The sequence below is a fragment of the Trematomus bernacchii genome, unplaced genomic scaffold (genome assembly GCF_902827165.1).
Source record: "Trematomus bernacchii unplaced genomic scaffold, fTreBer1.1, whole genome shotgun sequence".
Lineage (NCBI taxonomy): Eukaryota > Metazoa > Chordata > Actinopteri > Perciformes > Nototheniidae > Trematomus > Trematomus bernacchii.
Window position 1 is genome coordinate 371,042 of NW_022987617.1, and position 24,281 is coordinate 395,322.

Here is a 24,281-nt window from a genome sequence, read left to right on the forward strand (position 1 = left end):
GTCACTTACCTGGGGATGGTCCTAGACTCGGTCGCCATGAGGGCCTACCTGACACCTCGTCGTGTGGACGACATTTCCCACCTTCTTCCCATCTTCAGGCCGGACAAGATGGTGCCTGATATTCAGTTCCTCCGGCCCTTGGGCAGACTGACGGCTGCCTCAGCCGTTGTGCCCTTAAGCCTGCTGTCGTTGCGCCCCATGCAGATGTGGCTGAACAGCCTTCACTTGGGCGCCAAGTGGCACAAGCACAGGGAAGTCAGGGTGTCGCAGCGTTGCCTCCACTCTATGTCACGCTGGAGGGGCAGGGCCTATCTCCTGATGGGCGTGCCCATGGGCGCCAGCCCATCCCGTCAGGAGACTTTCACCGTAGGTGCAGGTCTCTCAGGGTGGGGTGCAGTGCGGCAGGGCAGGACTGTTCAGGGTCAGTGTTCTGCCCAGGAGGGTGCACGCCATGTCAACGTGCTAGAGCTTCGGGCTATGCAGCTTGCACTCACACACTTTCTACCCCAACTGGGGGGCAAGCACGTGCTCGTTCCTTGGGACAACATGTACACTGTTGCCCAGACAGCAGTCCCTTCTCGATAGTGGACGTTCTCACTCCACTCTGAGAGTTTATGTGGCTGCTATTTCTGACCGACATGTTCCGGTCGACGGCGCCACGGTGGGGTGCCACAGGTCCGTGTCTCTCTTCCTGAGAGGGGCTTTACGGCAGCATCCCCCTAGCACCCCGAGGGCTCCGGCTTGGGACCTGCCCCTGCTGCCGGATGCCCTGTCATCTCCTCCCTTCGAGCCCCTGGCCCAGGTGGGGCCTAAGTGGCTGCCCACGAAGGCAGCATTTCTGCTTTCCATAGCCTCAGGGAAACGAGTTGGGGAGTTGCATGTCCTCTCCATAAGCGATACATGCCCGAGGTGGAACTCTCAGGTGTTGCCCTTTGGGCAAATGTGGCATTCCAGCCCAAGGTGCTTCCACAAACCCACTTCAATCCGCCTGCCCAGCTGGCGCGCTTTGACATTCAGGAGAACGGCACGTCGAAGTTGCTTTGCCCTGTGGGTGCCCTGAGGGCGTATATCGATGCTACTGCCTGTATACGGCAGTCGGAGCAGCTCTTCGTTTGCCATGGCGGCACTAAAAGTGGTTTGGCCCTCTAAACAGCGGCTGCCCCACTGGGTTGTCGATACCATCTCACATGCCTATGGGGCCAGTGGCCGCCCCCTGCCAGCAGGGCTGAGATGCCACTCTACAAGGAACATCTCAACACCCCTGGAGACCATCTGCGCCGTGGCATCGTGGGTGTCTTCTGGCACATTCTCCAGGTTTTATCGGGTTAATGTCGCCACTCCCCATCTTTGGGCGTGGTCCTTTTGCCGAGCTCCGCTGCTTCCAGTGGTGAGCAAGGGCTTGGATTCTTCATGACATGGTTGGTATAAGTCATCCAGTGCTAAGCACCTTCTCTGGCGGTCAGTAGGGACGAAATAGAACGATAGTTACGTCTGTAACTACGGTTCTATGAGTCCCGGATGACCGCCAGAGTATCTTGTCACTCAGAATTCTTGTGTGCTCGCGAGAAGATTATGGGAACAGATCCTCTGACGACACCGGCATATGTAGCCGGTGTCACGTGGGTCACAGGTGATTTTGTTGTTATTTGGTACTCGAGCTGCGCATGCGCGCGATGGACATATCCAGTGCTAAGCACCGCCTCTGGCGGTCATCCGGGACTCATAGAACCGTAGTTACAGACGTAACTATCGTTTTATATCTCTTTGGCGGGTGTAGAATTCTTTTGGATTGATGTTATTGACAAACGCAAAAATCTTGAACCCTTCTGTTTTCCAAGTTATCGGTCTCAGAATGGCTGGCTAATGAGCTCAGAGTACAGAGAAGTGAAGACGCCCTGTCAGACCCAGAACGGTAAGACACACACACACACACACACACACACACTCACACTCACACTCACACTCACACTCACACTCACACTTACACTCTCACATCCCCAGGCGCTGTACAATAGCTGCCCACTGCTCCTAGTACTAGACTCCTGGTATTAGGATGGGTTCAATGCAGAGAACAAATGTCACTGTGTGTCCTGTATGCTCTGCATGTGTGACCATTAAGTGCATGTGTGATCCAATTCTATCTATCTATTGCATGTGCTGTGTGTGTGTGTTTAGTCAGGAGTTCCAGCAGTGGGCCTGCTCAGAGCTCTTCCTCCCCCGTGAGGTGGAGCAGGGAGGCTGTGGAGGAGAGATGAAGCTCCTCTGCTCTCATCTGCTCACCGCCATCATGGGCCAGCAGTCAAGGTGAAGTATGAACCACAGCTGAAGTGTATGCAGGTTTCTGTAAAGTTACTACAAGTACTTTACAACTGGTTATACAAATCTAAATGTAACACTGATGTCTCTTTATGACCTACATAACCATACTAGACCATCAGCCATCAGAATCTGGCTATTCCTATAGGTATTCTGTTCCTAATAACTGTGCCAGGGACCAATCCCCTGCAAAATCAGGAGAAAGGATTTACAGTACACAGACCAGAAGAGCCAATGTTTAAAATGTTTACAGGCAAAGTATCGCAGTGAGCCGGTTAGAAGGAAACAGGTCTTGATCATTTGTCCCTAAAAGGGACAGTTGATAAAACAGTGGGGCATTCCTCTCAGACTGGTATATAATATGTATACTTTATTTATGGAATACACTGCAAGACGATAATTACAATAATTAATCTTATAGATGCATCGCCTCATCACTATGCATTGTGTAAACAGCTGTGTTTAATAATGAAACATTGTTTTAAATATAAGTTGCATGGCAAGTTTATTTATATAGCACCTTTCAACGCAAGGCAAGTGGTTTTCAAAAATGAAAGACATTAAGAGTATTAAAGGTCCCATGTCATGGCCATTTCTACTGATCATATTTCCATTGTTGAGTTCTACTAGAATAGATTTAAATTGTGCAATTTTCCAAAATCACATTGGTTTCTCATACAGCATCTCTGTATAGTATGTGTATTCACTCTCTGTCCTAAACGGCTTGTTGGAGCTCCTGCCCCCCCCCTCCCTGTGAGCCCAGTGTGCTCTGATTGGTCGGGACGTTGCGAGGCTCGTTGCGAGGCTCGTTGCGAGGCTCGTTGCGAGGCTCGTTGCGAGGCTCGTTGCGAGGCTCGTTGCGAGGCTCGTTGCTGCTCGCCGCTGCTGCGAGGAGCGGACAGGTTTCCGGGTCCGCGATACAGCGAGACACAACGAAACTCATCCTGAGCACACACACACTCACAGCCGAAGTAAAAACAATAAGTGTGGCTTGATATTGAGTAAGAAAAAGGTTGATAACGCTGTGAGAATGGGTCTGCAGAGAGCATTTCTCCGTGATCCCAACTCGTCTATTACCAGCGTTCAGGGAGCTCTATGCAAGTCAATGGGGACTCCCTGTTAGTTAGCCAAGGGATCCTGGTGTGTGAGGTGCTCCGCGGATTGGTCCATTTGGGCCAATCCGGTCATTTGTTGTTGATTTGGGTGTTCACACGTCACAGAACCCAGGAAGAAAACAATGGAAAATGAGAAATCTCCAACGAGGCGTTCTGGGGCAGCATAGACAGGTCTTTTCTGTGTTAGAGTTTTACTCTCTACAGGGTGTACTTTGAGGGTTTGTGACTCTGCAGACCGTTTACATGCATAACAACCTTCATAACACACAAGGGGACGGGTAATAACCGGAAAAGCATGACATGGGCCCTTTAAGAAATATGGCCCTTAAAAACAGACATTAAAAAGCATAGAGAAAAAATAAACATAATAAAAGTTACAGTGCAGTGTAATTAAAAGCAGCGGCAAAAAGAAAAGTCTTCAGCCTGGATTTAAAAGTAGTAAGAGTTGCAGCGGACCTGCAGGTTTCTGGTAGTTTGTTCCAGATATTTGGAGCATAATAACTGAACGCTGCTTCTCCATGTTTAGTTCTGACTCTGGGGACAGAAAGCAGACCAGTCCCAGAAGACCTGAGAGATCTGGATGGTTCATAATTTAGAAGTAGGTCAGAAATGTATTTTGGGCCTAAACCATTCAAAGCTTTATAAACCAGCAGCAGTATTTTTGAAATCTATTATTTGACAGACAGGAAGCCAGTGTAAGGACTTCAGAACAGGAGTGATGTGATCCACTTTCTTAGTGTTAGTGAGGACTCGAGCAGCGGCGTTCTAAATTAGCTGCAGCTTTCTAATAGATTTTTTAGTGAGACCTGTAAAGACACCATTACAGTAGTCCAGTCTACTGAAGATAAAAGCATGGACACGTTTTTCCAAATCCTGCTGTGACATAAGTCTTTTAATCCTAGATATATTCTTGCGGTGATAGTAGGCTGACTTAGTAATTGATTAAATGTGACTGTTGAAATTCAGGTCATTTATTCGTTCATCCTTGGTTACAAAAACAGTTGCATACATTTGCATCTTTCTTTCACCTAAAAGACGCGCTCAGATCAACACCGAGAGGCTTCACATGGAAAACATTACCACATTTGTTCACAGGGGGCGTGATTTTAATACAAAAAATATGAAGACAATTTGTTCACCTATTATAATTGTTATGCTATTTATATTATAGATCGCCTATATGTCATTCAGGAGCACCAATGAACAAAATGTGAATTGTTCAGCCTTTGGTAAAAACGTCACTATTACTATTATATATTTTATGTCTGCAGCCACCAGACTGTGGAAAAGCTGGATGAGAGAGTGTCAGAGAAAGGAAGCTGTCTGCCTGACATCCTGTCCAGGTTACAGGTGTGTACGCTGTAAACTGAAGCAAGAGAGAACTGTTGCTGTGGTCCTTAATACATCCAGTGTGTTTTGTTTTCATGTGTGTTTCTTTGTGTATGTGCAGGAACTTGTCTATGACATGGAAGTGACTGCCCTCTCTGGTTGCCATGGAAAATATGATATTTGTGACTTCCTCTTTGAACTGTTGTCTAAGAGGTGCTCCTTCACAGAAAAGAGCATCAGCACTGCGCTCTGCCTACAACACACACTCAACACATGGAACAGGTACACACACACACACGCACACACATGCACACATTTAATGTTCAGCCACTGAAATCTGTGTGTGTGTGTGTGTGTGTGTGTGTGTGTGTGTGTGTGTGTGTGTGTGTGTGTGTGTGTGTGTGTGTGTGTGTGTGTGTGTGTGTGTGTGTGTGTGTGTGTGTGTGTGTGTGTGTGTGTGTGTGTGTGTGTGTGTGTGTGTGTGTGTGTGTGTGTGTGTGTGTGTGTGTGTGTGTGTGTGTGTGTGTGTGTGTGTCACAGAGTACTGCTGGCTCTCCCGGCAGTGTTACTCCTTAAGCTGAAGTCTGAAGGAGGGAGGGCAGCTGTTGATTGTCACACGCTGATAGAACATATCAACCTGCATCAGGTGAGCTGCGACCTTTATATATACAGTCTATGGCTGCGACACATTTTCTGGTCACTTTGTCAAATGTTTCTCTCCCGAATCTGTTTTGCTGTTTGACAAAGTACTGTGATTGTGTGTTAATGTTACGCTAGAGGACTGTTGCTAAGGAGAGCAGACCGTTGTTAAGGAGGATCAAGAGACTACAGTATGTGCAGTCATATCTGGGCTCTGGCAGTGTTTAAAGACTGGTTATTAAGAAAATGTGAACAGACTTGGACAGTTACAGAAAACCTCCATCAGTGCTGCCGTCATATTAAGTTACGTTGTTAATGCTGCAGTTCCAGTTCTTGGTACGCATGGTACAGATTATTTTTTTCCTAGTGGAAGCAATACAATCATTTTAAATCAATATTGTGAGTCAAGTCGTTGGTTTGACTGCCTGGATCCGGATCACCCATTCAAGGTTCATTTTTCATTACTGACCGTCTCGCTGCATTACCCCTTACTTAGTGCTCACATCTTCCTCTGTCTGCCCTCCTCTCTTCTGTCCACAGAGGAACGTGTGTTCTCCAGTCGGCTTGCTGTCCTACCATCTAACATCACACTTCCTGAGAGTAAGAGTCACACTTACTTCAATCTCAGGACAATTCCAATAAACATTTCTGACTGTATTTCTATCAGCTCCTGCAAAAAAAACAAGTGTGCTGTGTGTGTGCTCTCTCCAGGGTGTGTTGTGTGCCAGTGTACGCTGTGGGCGCTCGAGGGAAGAAGTGAACAAAGCCTGGTCTCAGATCAGTGTGCACTGTCCTCTGCTCCTGCTCTCCACAGTGGTACAGTTTGTTCTCCACACAGTTATCACAACTTCATCACTTTTCCATGCAGACCTTTTATCCGACACATGTGACTTTAACCAGTAAGCTTATGAGGTGTGAGTCCTTATATGCTGGTCTTGAAGGCATTTTGCAAGGAAGACATTTAGAGTTTTAACACTAGAAAAAGTATGTGATTAAATTGAAATATGGCTAAATTCAATACAGCTGCTAATGTTCCAGTGTTATGGTATTTATTGTGCATTTTTTTCTAGTTTTACAAGTCAAAATTATGTTCCTAAGTGAACCAGTTTCTAAAGGAAAAATCCAACCTAAAACACCTTGACATGGTCACAAAAACATGTCTGTATTAATGATTAACTTTCCCTTTAATGAGGTCGATTAAAGAAATTAATTTTTTGGATTGGATTTAAATTCAGAAATAATTGGATTTTGAAATGTCTATTTCTGAATAAAATAGCTGGTTAAGACAAATGTAACAGGTGAAAATGAAAGGCCTTGCATTTAGTTCTTACCATCATCCCCACTGCTTTACTTGGACAAAAGCATGACATCATTATTATATTATATGAGTAGGACATTGAAGAAATTAGTACTTCTGCAGACTTCCTAACTGTGTGTGTGTGTGTGTGTGTGTGTGTGTGTGTGTGTGTGTGTGTGTGTGTGTGTGTGTGTGTGTGTGTGTGTGTGTGTGTGTGTGTGTGTGTGTGTGTGTGTGTGTGTGTGTGTGTGTGTGTGTGTGTGTGTGTGTGTGTGTGTGTGTGTGTGTGTGTGTGTGTGTGTGTGTGTGTGTGTGTGTGTGTGTGTGTGTGTGTAGCACTGGTGGCAGCGTCTCTCTCCCGCACTCTCCTCCCTGTGGCGGGGTCTCACTGATGGAGACCCTCTCCCGGAGCAGCTGCAGCTCCTCACTGTGTGTCAGAGCTGGGCCTGCAGGTAAGCCTCGTCCTCATGGAGCTCCTCCTCTGGACCTCTGATCCACCACACCACACCGTCAGTTAGAGGGTGTAACAGTTTGTCAGATTCGCCTTGGCTTCATTTAGCTCTGTTGAAGTCCCTTATACCTAGAAAGCCAAATCCTATGGCTTGAATGCAGTTAAAAAAAATAGTTTTGTTTCAGAGCTGCTGTTATGAATATTACATACATAATACAAATGTTTCCAATTATTTCAAAACCACTTAAATGCAGCACAATTGCCCTTGCAAAAGTGAAACATAACTTGTGTGAGTTTGATATATGTCCACTCCTAAATGTTTTTTTGGTTTTGGCCCATGCTTTACCCTTCTTCCGAGTTCATGAAAATAAATATAGAAAAATACAAAGAGGCAATCCAGAAAGTCCATCTGAGCCGCAAACACAAGCTCCTTGGAGGTAATAATAAACAGACAGAATAAGAAATATCTTAATACACAAAAGGAATACGAAAGATATATAATATTAATAATAAACATATATTTTAATAAAATAGTTGCCCAGGAGCCCCTCTCCCCATGATTAGTTTTATTTTCGGTGGTAAACTTGGCTTGTGTTAAGATGCCTTTGTATTCTATGTGGTGTTCAGTTTAGAGAAGGGGCCCTCCCCTCCGGGTCCTGCTGCTCTGCTGCTGGCTGCCAGCCTGCACGGGGCCTGGCAGGGCCGTGGGGGGGCCGACCAGGGCCTCAGTGCTGCCCTACGTGTCCTGCGAGAAGAGGGGGGCCCGCCGTGCCAACAGGTGAGAGGAAAGAACTTCATCATAACAGTGTCATTTTATCGGCCCTAAGTGGACCCCAGCCGGTATGTTGGAGTATTTGTTTTCATTAAAACACCAACATTTTGTATATTGACCTGCTGCTGTTTAATGTATTTGTCCAGGTTCTAGTTTTCCTGCTCTTCCTGTGTGTAAAGGATCATCTGTCATCACTCCTGTACCCTGAGGTAATGAATCCTGAATCCGGCTCTTGATCCTGCACTGTCCCTGACCCTGTGTCCACCTGCTGACTCAGTGTAGGGGGTCAGACTTAGGAACGCTGCTGGATTGATATGCACTTAGAGAGCTCAGGTTGATAAACCCTAACAAGCAACATGCTCTGCCCCACACCACATCTGAGAGGAAACATTCATGAATTCATATTTGATCTGGAACCTCATCATTATTACACATAAACTCTAAAGAACCACTCCTAAAAAGACCACGTAGTCCAGAAAGAAATGAAGTGATTGGAGCATACTTTACTGCTGCACTCCAATGACTCTGATAATAGGACTGTCCGGGCAAGCAATGGTTTATTGTTCAAGGAATAGTAATAGTGACATTTGGGAAAATAGGCTTATTGGCCAAGAGTTGGATGACTATCAGCTGACATGTTCTCCAGTATGGAGGTCACCTGTTTGTGCTGCTCCCACAGCAGGAGGGAGTCTCTGTAATGTTGTGTCTCTAATGATCCCTTCAGGAGAAGAGGAGTCGGAAAGCAGCAGACCTCTGCACAGAGCTGCTGCGTGTGTTAGTGGACTCTGCTGACTGGCTGCTGCTCTTTCAATCAGACGGTACAGTGTCCATCTCACTACACTCCACATGCTCTTCACTCACTGGGAGCAAACAATGTTATTGACAGTTTAGCCGTGTGTTTATTATTTGAAAGATTAAATGTAATGTTTGCTCTGACATTAAATGATTGTGTCTTCTTGTGTGAATTAATGCATTGTTAAATAAGTGGGCTAAATGTTGTTTTCCCAACTTTAGATCACGGTGTTTACCAGTCCATCACCATGGTAACATCAGATGAGTTTACCCGACTGATGCCTTGGGCCTTTTACAGGTCAGTTTTTAAAGTTTATTTTTGTTTTGAGAGTGACTGTGGATGCAAACCTGGGGCTCCCTCAGAAGGCCTCACTAGGGACACATACGGCTCATAATATTTTTACAATTTTGTAATGCATATGACATACATAATAAGCTTTGGCAAAGGTGTGATTTTAATAACTGCATTTTGTAAGTTCAACTCTTCCAAAAACTTTCCATTATACAATGTTTAAGTTATTAGTACAGACACTCAGAACCACCGGAAGATTTTTCTCCACATTGAAACCACAATCTTTAACCCATGAAAGCACTGGACAAGTCATTCTAATGTACCATGCTTTTGATATAAGCCCAGCTTTAAATTAGTAGTTTTCTTACTTTTATCAGATGAGGTTCTCCCTTTCCTGTTTTTGTGCATGTTAATGTTAATTCAGCAAAGGCTCAAATCCCTGTGTTCCCTCCAGAGGGAGTTTCCCAGACAGAGGTGCTGCAGCACAGGCAGTATGAGACACATACAGAGCTTGTTCACAGCAGAGACACTACCAACCTATGAACCTGAAGATGAGCATCCATTTGAGGCCATTTCTCATGTTTGCCTTGAGGTTCAAAGGTCCTGTTCCTGGTTCCCACTAGCAGATTGATGCTCTCATTTGGATCGCTACAGTGTTTCACGCAATGCATTAAAGTCAATGTTGTTGCTAATCATTGACATATCCCATACTGACAAAAATTATAATTTAGTATAGAGAAAATACATTTTGTGTTTTATAAAAAATATAAGAGTATAATGTATACAAAGTGTTTGAATCCTGAAGAGGAATGAATGGCAATTGTTCTCTACCTAAATAATCACATTATATGAACTTAACAAAATGTGTATTGTTTAATTGTGTGTGTGTGTGTGTGTGTGTGTGTGTGTGTGTGTGTGTGTGTGTGTGTGTGTGTGTGTGTGTGTGTGTGTGTGTGTGTGTGTGTGTGTGTGTGTGTGTGTGTGTGTGTGTGTGTGTGTGTGTGTGTGTGTGTGTGTGTGTGTGTGTGTGTTCAGCCTGCTGCTCCAGCAGACTGCTGAGCTGCTGCACAGAGCTGTGTGTGGCCCTCACTTCCTGCACACTGCTGTCCTCTGCTACATCCATCTGCTGCAGCTCTTCCTGGAAGGACACACCCTCCCCCCCGCTGACCATCAGGTGACTCTCAGATGATGCTTTGTATCATCCTGTCAGTCAAACCTGTCACTTCTCTGCTCTGAAGTTCAACGTGTGCATGTCACTGTCAGCCTTTTCAGATTGTGAGCCACAGCAAGCAGCTTCTCCTGAGAGCCATCGCACAGACACCCCCGACAGCTCTGTCCACCAGCCAACTCAGAGAGGTACACACACACACACACACACACACACACACACACACACACACACACACACACACACACACACACACACACACACACACACACACACACACTCTGTCAGGGTTGGGAGGGTTACTATAAAACAAGTATTCCGTTACAATTACCGGTTACTTGTAAAAGAAAATCTAGTTTCTAAGTGAATGTAACCTGATTACTCTGTTACCTTTAGATTACCTCAATTTCAAATGCAATGCAAATAAATGAGAGAAAAACTCTCAATAAGATGTATTTTACTCAAGTGTATTATGTGCACAACAGAACAATGTGACCTTAGAAAATACGAAAATAAGATATTTAGGATCATAAATGATTTTATTGATAGGAAAAGCTGCCTTTTATTCAGCATATTCCAACACTGAAACACATGAGCACATACTACAGTTTAAAAAAGCAGAAATAAGCAGCGTAGCATAGTTACTGCTCTAGTTGTCAAAAAAATATTGTTAGAATATGTATATTTGTATATACTGTATGTATGTATTATTTGCGGGGGGCGCTTAATGCAGTAAAAACCACCAACTTTTCTAACAAAGACACGTCCCTGCCCCCCCTCTCCCCCTCTCCTTCCTGTCTGGTGCAGCTGGAGTCCCAGGTGTCGGTGTTGGACCCCGAGGTGTCAGCAGCTCTCTCTCTGCAGCTGGACCCCGACAGCCCAGAGATGGAGTTCCTCTGAAGCTGCTCGCTGACGTCAGGCAGAGTAACCCTCCCTCCCTTCCCCCCCCTCCTCCCCTCCCCCCCTCCTCCCCTCCTCCCCTCCTCCCCTCCCCCCCTCCTCCCCTCCTCCCCTCCTCCCCTCCCTCCCCTCCTCCCCCCCTTCCTCCCTCCTTTACAGGAACATGTTCCTCTCGTAGGATGTTTACTTCACTGTTCAGATTTGACCAGTTAACGCTCATGTGTAAAAAAAAAATCACCATTTTTATTAATGTTTGTATACATAATAAATGCACAAAGGACGTATTATACACATGAACACCTGAAGCCCTTTTACTGTTTTCAATACAGATTCAAGCATTGTAATAACTTAATTTAAAACAGTGACAAAATAAAACAGTTATTTGACTGTCGGTCAAACAGTCGTGTATATGCGACTTTGTGTTTCTGCTATCAGATAAACTGTGTGTACAGATGCATATATTCCAGTCATCAGAACTGTAACAGGCACCAGGAGTGCCTGCTTATTCCCCAAAGAAAGCTACAAATCCTAAACATGTGGTCGGAAGACAGCTGACAATGGAATAACAGCTTAAGTTTGGAATGAAAAGGATAATTACACACTCTAAAGCTTTCCATAATATAGTAAATATCCTATATCTTCTAAAATGAAACTTAATGTTTCAGACAACAGCTTGGCTCTTAACCTAGATGATCATTTGTATATTGGAAGAGAAGAGAGATAAACATCAGTGGGGAGGGGTTATGTCCCGGTGCGGCACGCCTGCTGTCATCTGTCCTGCTCCTGCTGCCCCCCCTCCCCGCTCAGAGCCAGTGCGTGCAGCTCAGAGTAGGGCGGCTGCTCGCTGCCCCCTCTCTGGACCTTGGCCTGGATCAGCGGGTGCACCATGGACATGTGGACGTTCAGGTTGTGGGCCTTCTCGAAGCGCTTCCCGCACATCAGGCACGCAAAGTCCAGGTCCGCCTCCGCCTTGTGTTTGGTCATGTGGTATTTAAGCGATGCTCGCTGGCGACACTGGAAACCACACACCTCACATCTGAAGGGAAAACATGTAAACCATAATAACATGTAAAGCCTCCTTTCACCATTCAAATGTATTATTTCTAAATGATTCACCAAATGCAGTCAGGGTCAGTAGTGGTCCAGGAATTAGTCTTAAAGCCCCAAAATGTGTATGCATTTGAAGTGTTTTTGGTTAGCGGTCTGAAATAAGGTCTGTGGTTAACACAGTCTGAAAAGATCTAAAAATGTTGTTCTACGACATAAAATACATCAGTATATACCCAACTCATGAATGTCATAAGCTTCTATATATCAGAAAAACAGCTAACGTCATCACGATAAACATTAGCAGCATTTAGCTTAGTAGTGGTGATGTGAGGTCATGTGACCGTGCCGTAGTTCCTTTATACCCCAACGTTAGCTTTATACTTCTGAAGATTGTATATACCCTTAAAAAGTGGTGTTAAGTATCATCAACATGTGACGCATATATTATATTCCGAACTGCCCCAATCGATTATGTTTCTTTTTGTATAAAATACTTTAAATAATTGTTCATGAGCTACACAAGTGGCATACTACATCAGGAGCACTCACTGCAGTGGCTTGGCCCCGGAGTGTCTCATCTGGTGAACTGAGAGGTGTTTCCTCTGTTTGAAGGTCTGGCCGCACTGGTCACAGATGTAGTTCCTCTCCTCTGGAAACACAAAGTAGGCAGTGCAAGCCAAACACAGGTTAACACCAACAACTTAAAAGATATATTTTGCTCAATTTCAGGTTCATATCAGTATGTAGTGTCTCTACTGGGACATGTCTCCATGCTTTAATGTTTAAAAAGCTCTTTATTTTCCTCATACTGCCTGTGCTGCAGCACCTCTTTTTACCCTCTGTCTGAAACCAGAGCCCAGTCTGCTGTGATTGGTCAACACCTTAAAGATATCCCGCCCCTTAGCCTATCACATACAATGTGTTGGAGTGCTAGCCAATAGAATCAGTGTTACATGTTATGTAAGTAAACCAAGGAGCCGTTGAAAACAGACCCCAGTGATCCCCTCACCGGTGTGGATGAGCTTGACGTGGCGCTGCAGGTAGCGGTCGATCATGAACACCTTGTTGCAGCCGGGGTGAGGGCAGGGCCGCTCCTTCATCTCCTCGTGATGCTCCTTGATGTGCTTCTAAACCCCCCCAATAGGAAATTCAGTCCATTAACAGTCAAAGCAAAGCACATTGAAACTTTATACAGAATATGGAGTAGTATGGAGAAGAACTAAAGGACTGAAATACTAAGTCCTGAAGCATTTCTGGAGTGATATACACCATTATTGATCCAATTACTGAATGTGTATCCCTTTAATACAGTGTTTCTCAAAGTGTGGGGCGCGCCCCCCCTGGAGGGCGCAGAGGTATGACAGGGGGGGCGCGAGAGACCAGGAGGAAAAATGGTTATTAAAAAAAAAAAGATAAAAAAAAATCATAATTTGAAAGATTATTGACTCGAAAATAATATGATACAGTACAGTACTATTACGTCTGGGTCTCTGTGTTTCATTAAAGCTCGGCTCTGTGTGTGTGTGGAACGAGCCATTTTGTGTGCGCGAGCGAGAGAGAGAGAGAGAGAGCGCACCGGTACCGGAGATCGTTGTTGTTAGCTTCTGGTGCTAGCGAGCTACGCTAACGGATATAAGGAGCTTTTTCAACAACAAGGTGGAGGAGAGTCCTCTCCTGTCAGACTGAGAGACTCAGTGAGCTGAAGGACTCTCTGAGTGTTTAGATAGTTCACTTTAGTCGAAGTTATCTCAGTGGGTCTCAAACGGTTTGGTCACGATTAATGTAAACAATTATTTCCGAGGCACACGTTTATATGATCATTATAGTTATTAAAAAATAAGAGAATAAATGAAAAACAGGTTTGAAATACTATAGGACAGTAAAACAAGAATACAGTTTAAAAGGGGAGTGATTTGTAAAATATCCATAAAGAAAAAGTAAATCTGTTTACAGTTCTGTTTCATATGGGTGTTGAGAGATGTTTCCATAGATCTCTTCATGTTGCTCTCAAAGTTTAACTTCAATATTTAAAAAAAGATCTTCCCCACAGCAGCCCCAAAAGAAATCTCTGGCGCCGTCACTGAGCCTGCAACCCCGTTTTGAAGAAATGTGCAGTGCCAAACAGGCTCATTGCAGCCACTGATGCTGATAAGACACACTTTGCCAAATATCAGCATTTTCTTTCTTTTCATTTGTTTGCACAGATTGCAAAGTGGCAAAGTATTATAACTTATTGTTCTATAGCAAAGGGATTGCACAATTGTATTATGTATTTATTTTTTGGAGCACACAGAATTATGGAGCATTGTTTTATTATCACTGTTCTAGCAAAGTGATTTTTGTATTTTATTTAGAGGAATGCTCACGTTCATATTGATGTATTTTAATAAATGTTAATTTGGCCCATTACGTGACTATTTGTGTTGGGGGGGCCCGACTTTTTTTGTCTCCAAAGACAGACAGAAAAAGTTTGAGAACCACTGCTTTAATAACAAGTGAAATGATGTCATGGTTTTTGAAATGTGACCTTCAAACCATCAGGAGCTCTGTAGACGGCGGTGCAGCCCTGATACGGACACTTGTAGATGTTAGGCAGCTCCTCTCTGAAAATAAAAACACGAAGGTAGTGTGATCGATGCATGCTGAACAACCTTGTTAAAGTTGACTGAGATGAACTGTAACGAAACAGGAATAAGACTTCTTCAAAACGATACAAACCTACAGCTTCACGACAAAGCATTAGGGCCAAATAGGTAAACAAATTATAATGATTCATAAACCAGAATAGATTTCAATTCAGAATTTCCAAGATCTAAATGGGAAATTGCCAAGATTGATTGAGTTGGTTCATACATTTTTTTTTTAAATATTCCCTGAAATTAAAGTAGTACATTAAAAAGTGCATATTCTCAAAGTTTATGAAGTCAATCATTTGCAAGACGCTGCCGTCTGAATTGAGTTGTGCCTAAAGCAGTGTCATAATGGTTAGGGTTACCTGCAGTGAGACAAAGGTCCATAAAGATACATCTACATGTTGTATCTGTTATTTTCATTTTCTCTTACAAATGTATTTCTTTTTTTTCAATCTCTAAGGAATATTCAAGGTTTTTTCTTGTAATATAACCTCTTGCATTGAATGGCCTCTAACATACAATGGCCCTGAAACACCATGGTACATTGGTACGACTTCCCATAAACGATACATTAAATAAACTGATGCTGAATGGAGGTTGTGTATAAAGAAATATAGACGTGTACGTACGCTTTAGGTTTCAACTTGTTCTTCCAGCCGGGTTTGGGTCCAGGTTTTTTTCTAACTTTGGGCTCCTCCTGGGCCTTCGGGCTCCTTCTTCTCTTGTTGGGGACGCTCACCCTGGGGGGGGGGAGGAAAGCTTCACTAAACACTGTAACCTGCTCCTGTCTGAAGTCACCTGCAGTTTGTCTCTGCTGTTTGAGAAGAAACTGAAGAATATCTGCACCCACCTTTTGTCTGGTTCAAACTCATCGTCAGATAACCGCCCTCTCCTACTCTCTTCAAAGTCATCCTCGGAGATCACCCTTCTCTCACGCGCACGCGCACACGCACACGCACACGCACACGCACACGCACACGCACACGCACACGCACACGCACACACACACACACACACACACACACACACACACACACACACACACACACACACACACACACACACACACACACACACACACACACACACACACACACACACACACACACAGTAGAGGTTAACACCTTCCATCATTGCAACGTATCACTTAAGAGGCAGAGAAGTGCAGATATTGAGGTTTGGGAAAGGAACCCAGAGGGACTCACCTGTCAGACAGATCACTGTCGGGGGCCCTGTCCTCCAGCGGGGCCACAGCAGGGGACAACGCCTCGTCATGACCTGTGAAGTCTGATAGAGGAAAACACAACAGGACAAACCAGCGGGACATTTAGAGAATGCTCAGTGATGAGATGGTATATTACATATTAGATGGTAACAAATTACATCTGCGGTCACTACGCCAGAGTTTCACAAACCTTTCATATCCTGCAACTCATTTACGTGAATAAACCAAGATATACATAAAACAATGAATAAGTAGTTTTAAGAATGGGATTCACGATCTACATCCCATAAATGTGAGATAATCAGTAATCCAATCGTCATTGGCAATGGGAAGCAGGTTATTATTGGTATGGTATCTCTAAAGAATGATTTGAAACTGACTGGGTAAACACTACATAAAACACATTACAGTTCAACATCCCAGGAAATAAATCAAGTAATGTACAGCTACAAAAAATGTGAGAGTACTGAGGGGATCACTGGGGTCTGTTTTCACCGGCTCCTTTGTTTACTTACATAACATAACATGTAACACTGATTCTATTGGCTAGCACTCCAACACATTGTATGTGATAGGCTAAGGGGCGGGATATCTTTACTTATAATAGTGAAATATTAAAAACACAGAATGATTGATGCCCAGCATTAATATGTATTCTTTCTGCTGTGGAAAAGGCTGTTTTATTTCATTCTATTTGCATTGGTCATAAACCAAAGGGCTGGACATGTCACTCATAACTGGAGGTGATCTTCTCATGTGTGGGTGATTAGCATCATATTGATAACATCCTCAGAATATCACCAACCCCATCCTGCTCCCTCCTCTCTGACTCCTCTGGGGACTGTATTGTATAGGATATGAATGCATTTCTTATATCTTGTATTGAGTGTTTTTTAGTAAACATGTCTATCCTCTCATGCAGACTTCACTTCAGCACGTACACTGTTGTCTACTTTGAAACCACTGCTGGATTTCTAAGACATACACAAATGTGGGGACATCAGAACATGATGACCCTGCTGCAGCAAGCTAAAAAGTATGACTACAAAACCTAAATAAATTAGAAGACATACTACCCAAAGAACAGATTTAGAGTCAATAAGTGAATGATGAAGGGTTGTGTAATATCTGTGACTATATGAAGAGATTGTATCAGAAGACTGAGGATTTCTTGCAATTAACCACTTATAATCTCAAGCTCCAGGCTTTCTCTTGAGCTATCCAGGAATGATTATTGTTATTGGACACACCAGTAACAGCTGGAGCAGTCTCACCTTCAGGGTTGCCGGTCCAGTCCGCCGGGCTCTGAGAGAGGACTGCAGCCGGACTGTGCTGAGCTAAAGTGCTCACACTCCCCAATGCTGTCCTCACATTCCCGCTGCGCCCCTCCTCTTCCTCCTCCTGTTCCTCCTCCCAAGACACCCCTCCCTCTCCATTGTCCCTCCCACTGCATGAGTTCATAGAGAATGGTTGTGCAGCTGGGGTGCACTGAGTGTCCATGATGTATCTGTGACCATCAACACACCCCCAGGCGGCCTGAAAAGAGCCCCAGCCCCGGCCCTCCAGCACCTCCTTCAGGTCGGGACAGGAGCGGCAGGCCCCCCCGTGATGGTGGGCCCAGGACACGAGGCTGTGGAGGCACTGAGGGTCTGAGGTGAAGGAGTGAGGAGCTGAAGGGGAACAGCAACAGATAAAGGAGATCAGTCCACCTGCGTTTTATCTCATTTCTGTAAGAACAACCAAAGAAGAAATGCTTTTACTTACTTATCGGGACATGGTTTACTGAGGCTTCTGGACACTTCTTCCTGAAAAAGAAACCAGGCAGTTGCTCATATTTGTAGATGTTTATGTTCGAACAACAGAGATTCTTATAATATAGTCACACTTGGCCAGACTGTTTGTTAGAGCCAGTCCTTTGTTTTGTAAACATGATACAGAAATATAGTCATGTAATTGTGACCTCTGTAGTCAAGAGACTAGAAAAGACTACATTTCCCACCAGCCTTTTAAGAGACACAGAGTGTGTGAAGATGCCATCAAGATACAGTTTTAAACCGTTCATTTATATTACACAACGTAGAAGACAGAAAGGTGATCTTAGTTGTTTATTATTTTATTTGAGTTTTGCCTCTTTTGTTTTGATTTGTTTGACTGTTGTCCTGTTTTCTTTGTTTAACGTGTGGTATGAATTTGACGAATGTTATGAGTCGCACAACATCACCACATGATCTGAAAGCAGACAAGTCGTCACAACTGTAAGAATAACAAACGCACTGAAAGGTAATGCGTCTGTTAGAAGCGTCCTCTTCTCAGACTCACCAGCTCTTCAGGTTCTCTTTCCCGACCGGTGGGAGGTTGACTCTCTGCAGGAACCGGACCAGGATGCTGTGGCACTTGTAGAACTTGGAGTGGCATTTCTTGCAAATGAACTCTGATAATCGGGGGTCGCGATCCAACTGGACCCCCACCAGTCGCTGGAAGTCTGTGTGGAATAAGAGGGGGGACGTCGGCTCATCGTCAGTAATATCCGCGGCCCCCCGGGGCCTCCTGTTGAAGGCGTGCCGCAGGCTGCGCAGAGAGAACTTCCCGTGGCAGAGCCGGCAGAGGGCGGTGGACAGGCGACCTGATGGAGAACACACAGCAGAGGTTCTTATTAAACTGTCCCTCATGATGCAAAATCTGGACGCTTGATTGGAGGGTTACTTTAAAAATGTATTCTGAAACAATTACTAATAACCTGTACACAAATGTAGTCAGTTGCCAAACTAATTATCACAATATAAATGTAATGAAACCTGATTACTTTCTTTTTCTTCCTTTCATGCAGCATATTCAGGCAGTAGCCTATACAGCACATGAGCACATACCGCAGTTTAAAAAGCAGAATTAAAATCTGAGTTGACAGAAAATGCTCCATTTTAGAAGATTACGATAAAAAATGTTACTGTAATGGAATAGATTGTATACTAATTACATGATCTTTTTGCATGTAATCCATTACTCCCCAAGCCTATCTAAAGGAAATATATCCAAGTAGGGACCTTGAATATAATTAAGTCACTTATAGCTAAATGCAGAGGACACCATTAAATAAACTGCAAATCAAACCGGGCTTTGTTTTTGTCAGACATGTTTACATAGCTTAGAACCTAGAAGACAGTCATATCAGCATAGATCTGATCCAATAAGCAGGAGAATAAAATCGACTTCCACTTTGTGACGACCAACAGATTTTATGGACAGCAGACCTATCCAAGAATATGTTTTCTGACAAGCAAAGCACCTAATTGCATTTTTATTAAATATATTATTTTGGTGACTTCTACGTGACCAAACCCAATTACATCTATATGTTTCTGTTTCTGTAGTAGATTGGTCTTTTATGCAGTATTCAAATGTATATTGCATATTTTATATCGTGTATTCTTAAGATACAATTTCTTATGTATTCTTTTTTTATTTTATTCTATTATTTTGTTATGACTTTTAGCAATGCTGTTGTGACAAAACAATTTCCCAACTTTGGATGAATAAAGCATCCCTCCATTCTCCCGGGACACTGACCTGCGGCTCTGGTCTTGCCCTCTGGAGGTTTCTGTGTGTCGACAGCTGCGTTCACACTGCAGTCTAAGTCAGCCATGTTGTCTTTTGCTGCGTCGTCATGGTAAAGGTTGTCAGTGGTAACAGGGACGGTCTTCTTAGGTCGGCCTCTGTTTCCAGACGGCTTCTTCTCCTCAGTGACGCTCGTCTGCGTCCCGCTGCTCTGCGATGGCCGTCTGCTTTTCTTCATAGTTTATCGATTCTTGGAATCTCAGCAGCAGATTCTGATGATGGAGCCCTGCAGCCTATGACACATATATGTGATCAAATGAAGATATAATAAGTTAAACTTGGTCATATCTATTTTTGTGTAATATATCCTAAAATGACTGTTCATGTTGTTTGAATTATAATGTGCAAAATATGACATCTGTCCTATAGAAAGCTCCTTTTTTACCCAGCCTTCTGTGCACCAACATATGCAGTGGTGGAATGTAACCAGGTACATTTACACAAGTACTGTACTAAGTATCAATTTGAGGTACTTGTACTTTACTTGAGTACTTCCATTTCTGCCCATTTAGACTTTTTCTCCACCACATCTCAAAGGGAAATATTGTACTTTTGACTCCACCTCATTTATTTGTCATTTGGAGTTACTAGTTACTTTTTACATAAGTAACATAATATGTTTACTTGTAATGGAGTATATTAGGACTTTAGCTTCAGTAAAGGATCTGAGAAGGATGTTTTTCCATACCAAGCATTCATGCAACTGAGTTACCAATGTATTATTTTGTAATAACCAGTAGAATTCAATCATATAAAATCTGAATCATTTAGTGGGAATGCTGATGCAGCATTCTTCTACGCACAAATTCTTTATTCTTATTCGGGTTATTTTGCGCCTCTTCTGCTCCCACATCGCAGAAACTCCGTTCAAACATCAAAACGTTCAGCTCGATCGGGAATCGATGGCTATTACTTTTCTCATTCATAACTTTCATAATTCCAGGGATACATCCCATAATTCATCACATTTTTAACATGGAAGTAAATGGAAAAACTTGAAAAATCTTTCTGACATTATTCGTGTTACACAACTTTTAAATCAGATTGATACTTGTAGAGATATTAAACATTGTTCAGACCTTGGTAAAGAGGCCTTCTTCAGATTTGAACATTAGTGTGTATTGCGCAGCTCGTTAAGGCTAGAGTGCGTGATGTCACAGCTAGAGTGGGGGACAGCTTGAAATTCGTCTTCATATTTTTTTTTAAACCTGCCATAATTCCCAAACCCTATACTCCTGAGACATCATTTTTCATGAAAAACTTAGGAAAACCTCTCCTAGATTGGAAAATAAATGTTTAAGCAAAATAATTAAATAAAATGTCTCTTGACCTAACCCTAACCATTAAGGCCCATTGTAAATTCAGCCTGATCTTTCCTCACAGCAGCAGCCGCACACCTTTAGTTAATCTGCCAAAAAGGCCACATTATTAACCCGAAAGTACACAAAAAGCACACTTCAGATACTCAAGGTCCTTGACATGCTTCACGCGTTGAAATTTCACCGATATCTGTTACGGTTCTTCAACAAAACGTTCACATGTAAGAGGTTTATCTCTCATTCAGAACAATGGAAAGGCTCTCCTCTCACTGATTACTGCACATCACCATGGAAACCTTTGATCTCTGGGCTCAAGCACAGGTGTTTCATAACGTTGTTACCTCAAACATAAACACCTGTGTGTTGGAGATACCGACATGCTCAGAACGCCACCAAACATAACATGATGGTTAACACTGTGGCCCTGAACAGCTCTACGTCAAATCTGATGTTACATAATGTGGTGTTACCATGGCAACGCATGCCTCGCCATAAAACACGATATCGCTGTAACTCCAATGGACACGGTCCGATCGTCCCCCAATGTTCACTTGTATATCACCGGTCCATGCCTCAACAGCTCTTCGCCAAATCTGACATCTCACCCTCTGCGTTTCCATGGAAACGCATCCCTTGTCAAAAAACACGATGTTGTCGTAACTCCTATGAAAATGGTCAAAACAGCACCAGACTTCAGATGATGGTTAATGGTCTGGCCCTCAACAGCTCAATGTCAATTATGGGGTGTCATCATATGCCGTTTCCATGGAAAAGCATCCATCGCCATAAAACACGATGTCGCTGTAACTCCAATGGACACGGTCCGATCGTCCCCCAAACTTCACTTGTATATCACCGGTCCATGCCTCAACAGCTCTACGCCAAATCTGAGATCTCACCATAGGCTGTTTCCATGGAAACGTATCCCTCGCCAAAAAACACGATGTCGCTGTAACTCCAATAGACACGGTCCGATCGTCCCCCAATCTTCATCTGCCATTTCCATGGAAATCCCTCGCCAAAAAACACTATGTTGTCGTAACGCCTATGAAAAGGGTCAAAACAGCACCAGACTTCAGATAATGGTTAATAGTCCAGCCCTCAACATGTCTATGTGCCAATAGTGAGTTTTCCTCAAAAGCTGTTGCCATGGCAACACATCCCTCGCAATAAAACACGATATTGCTATAACTCCTATGAAAATGGTCAAAAAGTGCTCAAACTTCACGTGTGCTAACAGTCCAGCCGTGAAGACATCTACGGGACAGTTTTGAGATTTCTTCAAATGCCGTTGCCATGGCAACACAATGCTTGCCATGAAACACGGTTTTCTCATAACTTCAGTGAAAATGCTCCAAACGGCCCAAAAATTCACAGGTTTGGTAACGATGCAGCCATCAACGCATCTAAGCGTATTATGGGATGTCATCAAATGCCGTTGGCATGGCGACAGATCATTCGCCATCAAGTTAGTTCAAAAGTTTGCAGTTCAAATATTCTGCTGCTTTTCCAAGCCTTTTTACTTTCTTTTCTTCTCTCATCACACATTCAAGCCCCCAGTGTTCATGTATCATTTCAATCTAAATTCTTCACTTTCTTCTTACACATTACATTTCAGCATAGCAATTCAGCGTCAGCTTTTCAGCATAAAGCATTCCCACTAGCAATTTCTTTAGGAATTGCATTCTCTAGCTTTCTTTGCTGCCCCACTATTTTCTGCTGATCATATTTAGCATAATATCCATTAGTTTCATTAATATATAATAAAACACAATAAGTGGTTGGAGCTACATTCAAGAACAGTGTTGCAAATAAGCTAAATATATTATGATCAAATAAAAATAAAATGTCCATCATGTATCTTAACCCATAAGGACCCACCGTGACACGGGTGTCACATGAACTTTAAATGTTCTGGAAAGTTCCTTATACAGCTTTAGCCTTTATTTTATCTCATGATGTCCCTAAGTGACACACACTGTCTGGTGGGTCCTGGTCCAGGACATTTGATTTTGTGTTCCCATAACAACATGTCCAAGTGCCAGACTAACACATGTGACATAACGAGCTACATTTCAAAAGCTTTTTTGTTTGTTGCTAAAGGTCAAATTCAAGCCATTTAAGAATTAAAATGCTTAAATAACATGTCCTTTATTACATTTAACCTGTTGTGGAAACATTTATTGATCAAATTGATATGAAACAAATGAGATAAATATCGCTGTGACATTGGTGTCACATCGGGACTTTAACCCTAAACTTTCACAGTAAACCCAAAGTGACATAAATGCACAATTAGAAATATTATTATGATCTGCTCAGTTAAAGGTGGGGTAGGTACGTTTTAGAAACCGGCTCGAGATACACTTTTTGTTATATTCCATGGAATGCTCTTAACATCCCGATAGCAATGAATATCTTAAGTGCTTTGACAAAAAATCCATAAAAAAATGTAATCTGTGGAAGCCGTAATACTGTAAAAAGCACGACCAATCATTTGAGCCGGCCCGCCTAAAATAACTGGATGGCCTACCTGCCTGTCAGCCTTCCATCTGTGCACAAACTTATCTCGTGCCCTCATTGGTCATGTGCGCGTTCGTGTGTGTTGGAGGAGGGGCTCTGTAAGGAAGTGGGAGATTTTTTCCGGCTGTGTATTTTCAAATTCTAGCACACTCGAGCTGGTTTCTCCAAAATTACCTACCCCACCTTTAATTGAGCTGATTCAATTATATTGAGTTAATATGTTCTTATTCTTCAATTCAAAGAATGTTCAAACTAATTTAAACCAAAAAATCTTCCTCATTAATTAAGTTAAAAATAAGAGTTATTTTACCATTAAAGCCCAATGTGACATATGTCACATTTCAGATATTTGACACTAGGGGGGGTTTCTTGTCAGAAATGTGTTCTAAGTGGTCTATTTAGTCTAAATTATGTTCCCCTTAATTTTCCCAAAAGTAGAAATGGGTCCGGGTTCTTATGGACAGAACGTCCAGAATATTCTCACTCTGACAACACGACACATCTCTATTGACTGTTACTGTCAACAAGCTAGTGCTAGCTGTTAGCCTGAGCATCCTGAATGAGCATGCTACGTGTTAGCTCGTGTTCAGATGTTACATCGTTATGACTACTGTAGTGATGCGTTAAAGCCTACCGTCACACTCTGTAAATCCTAGCACTTCCAGAACATGTTGTTGGAACATAGATATGATTTTCATGAGCCAGGAACACAGCTCTGTGATCCCAACGCTGCTGCCAGTTGTAAACATTAGAACCCGGAAGTGCTACTGGAACAAAATACAAGCGAAATGATGACACAGCGCCACCCGGCGTCCATGGAAAGGTAAGCGACGACTGAAATGAAATAC

General features: G+C 43.2%; 2 protein-coding genes across 4 annotated transcripts in view; one reads left to right on the plus strand and one right to left on the minus strand.

Moving 5' to 3' along the window:
- LOC117484213 (Fanconi anemia group A protein) overlaps positions 1 to 11,112 on the plus strand; it is a 72,073-nt gene extending 60,961 nt beyond the window's left edge. Inside the window, exons 28-42 of the mRNA XM_034132677.1 lie at positions 1,839 to 1,912; positions 2,176 to 2,304; positions 4,703 to 4,781; positions 4,882 to 5,042; positions 5,301 to 5,406; positions 5,940 to 5,999; positions 6,111 to 6,215; positions 7,033 to 7,148; positions 7,775 to 7,925; positions 8,066 to 8,128; positions 8,644 to 8,737; positions 8,934 to 9,009; positions 10,039 to 10,177; positions 10,267 to 10,359; positions 10,979 to 11,112. Coding sequence (XP_033988568.1) covers positions 1,839 to 1,912; positions 2,176 to 2,304; positions 4,703 to 4,781; positions 4,882 to 5,042; positions 5,301 to 5,406; positions 5,940 to 5,999; positions 6,111 to 6,215; positions 7,033 to 7,148; positions 7,775 to 7,925; positions 8,066 to 8,128; positions 8,644 to 8,737; positions 8,934 to 9,009; positions 10,039 to 10,177; positions 10,267 to 10,359; positions 10,979 to 11,071 — 1,539 coding nt within the window. The 3' untranslated portion in view covers positions 11,072 to 11,112. The remainder of the gene's footprint in view (positions 1 to 1,838; positions 1,913 to 2,175; positions 2,305 to 4,702; positions 4,782 to 4,881; positions 5,043 to 5,300; positions 5,407 to 5,939; positions 6,000 to 6,110; positions 6,216 to 7,032; positions 7,149 to 7,774; positions 7,926 to 8,065; positions 8,129 to 8,643; positions 8,738 to 8,933; positions 9,010 to 10,038; positions 10,178 to 10,266; positions 10,360 to 10,978) is intronic.
- Positions 11,113 to 11,292: 180 nt separating this feature from the next.
- On the minus strand, positions 11,293 to 24,192 carry znf276 (zinc finger protein 276). 3 transcript variants are annotated; one of them, XM_034132680.1, is made up of 12 exons: positions 24,068 to 24,192; positions 19,544 to 19,824; positions 18,299 to 18,602; positions 17,744 to 17,784; positions 17,254 to 17,649; positions 15,960 to 16,041; positions 15,605 to 15,679; positions 15,384 to 15,494; positions 14,649 to 14,724; positions 13,131 to 13,248; positions 12,671 to 12,770; positions 11,293 to 12,107 (listed from the first exon to the last, which is right to left on the minus strand). In XM_034132680.1, exons 2-12 carry the CDS (start codon positions 19,767 to 19,769, stop codon positions 11,840 to 11,842), a joined length of 1,797 nt encoding a protein of 598 aa, XP_033988571.1. In that variant the 5' UTR covers positions 19,770 to 19,824; positions 24,068 to 24,192; the 3' UTR covers positions 11,293 to 11,839. The 3 variants fall into 3 exon arrangements, with proteins under 3 accessions (XP_033988571.1, XP_033988569.1, XP_033988570.1); XM_034132678.1 differs by having other exon boundaries at positions 15,605 to 15,682; XM_034132679.1 differs by lacking the exon at positions 24,068 to 24,192 and adding an exon at positions 21,810 to 21,841 and having other exon boundaries at positions 15,605 to 15,682.
- Positions 24,193 to 24,281: the final 89 nt, after the last annotated feature.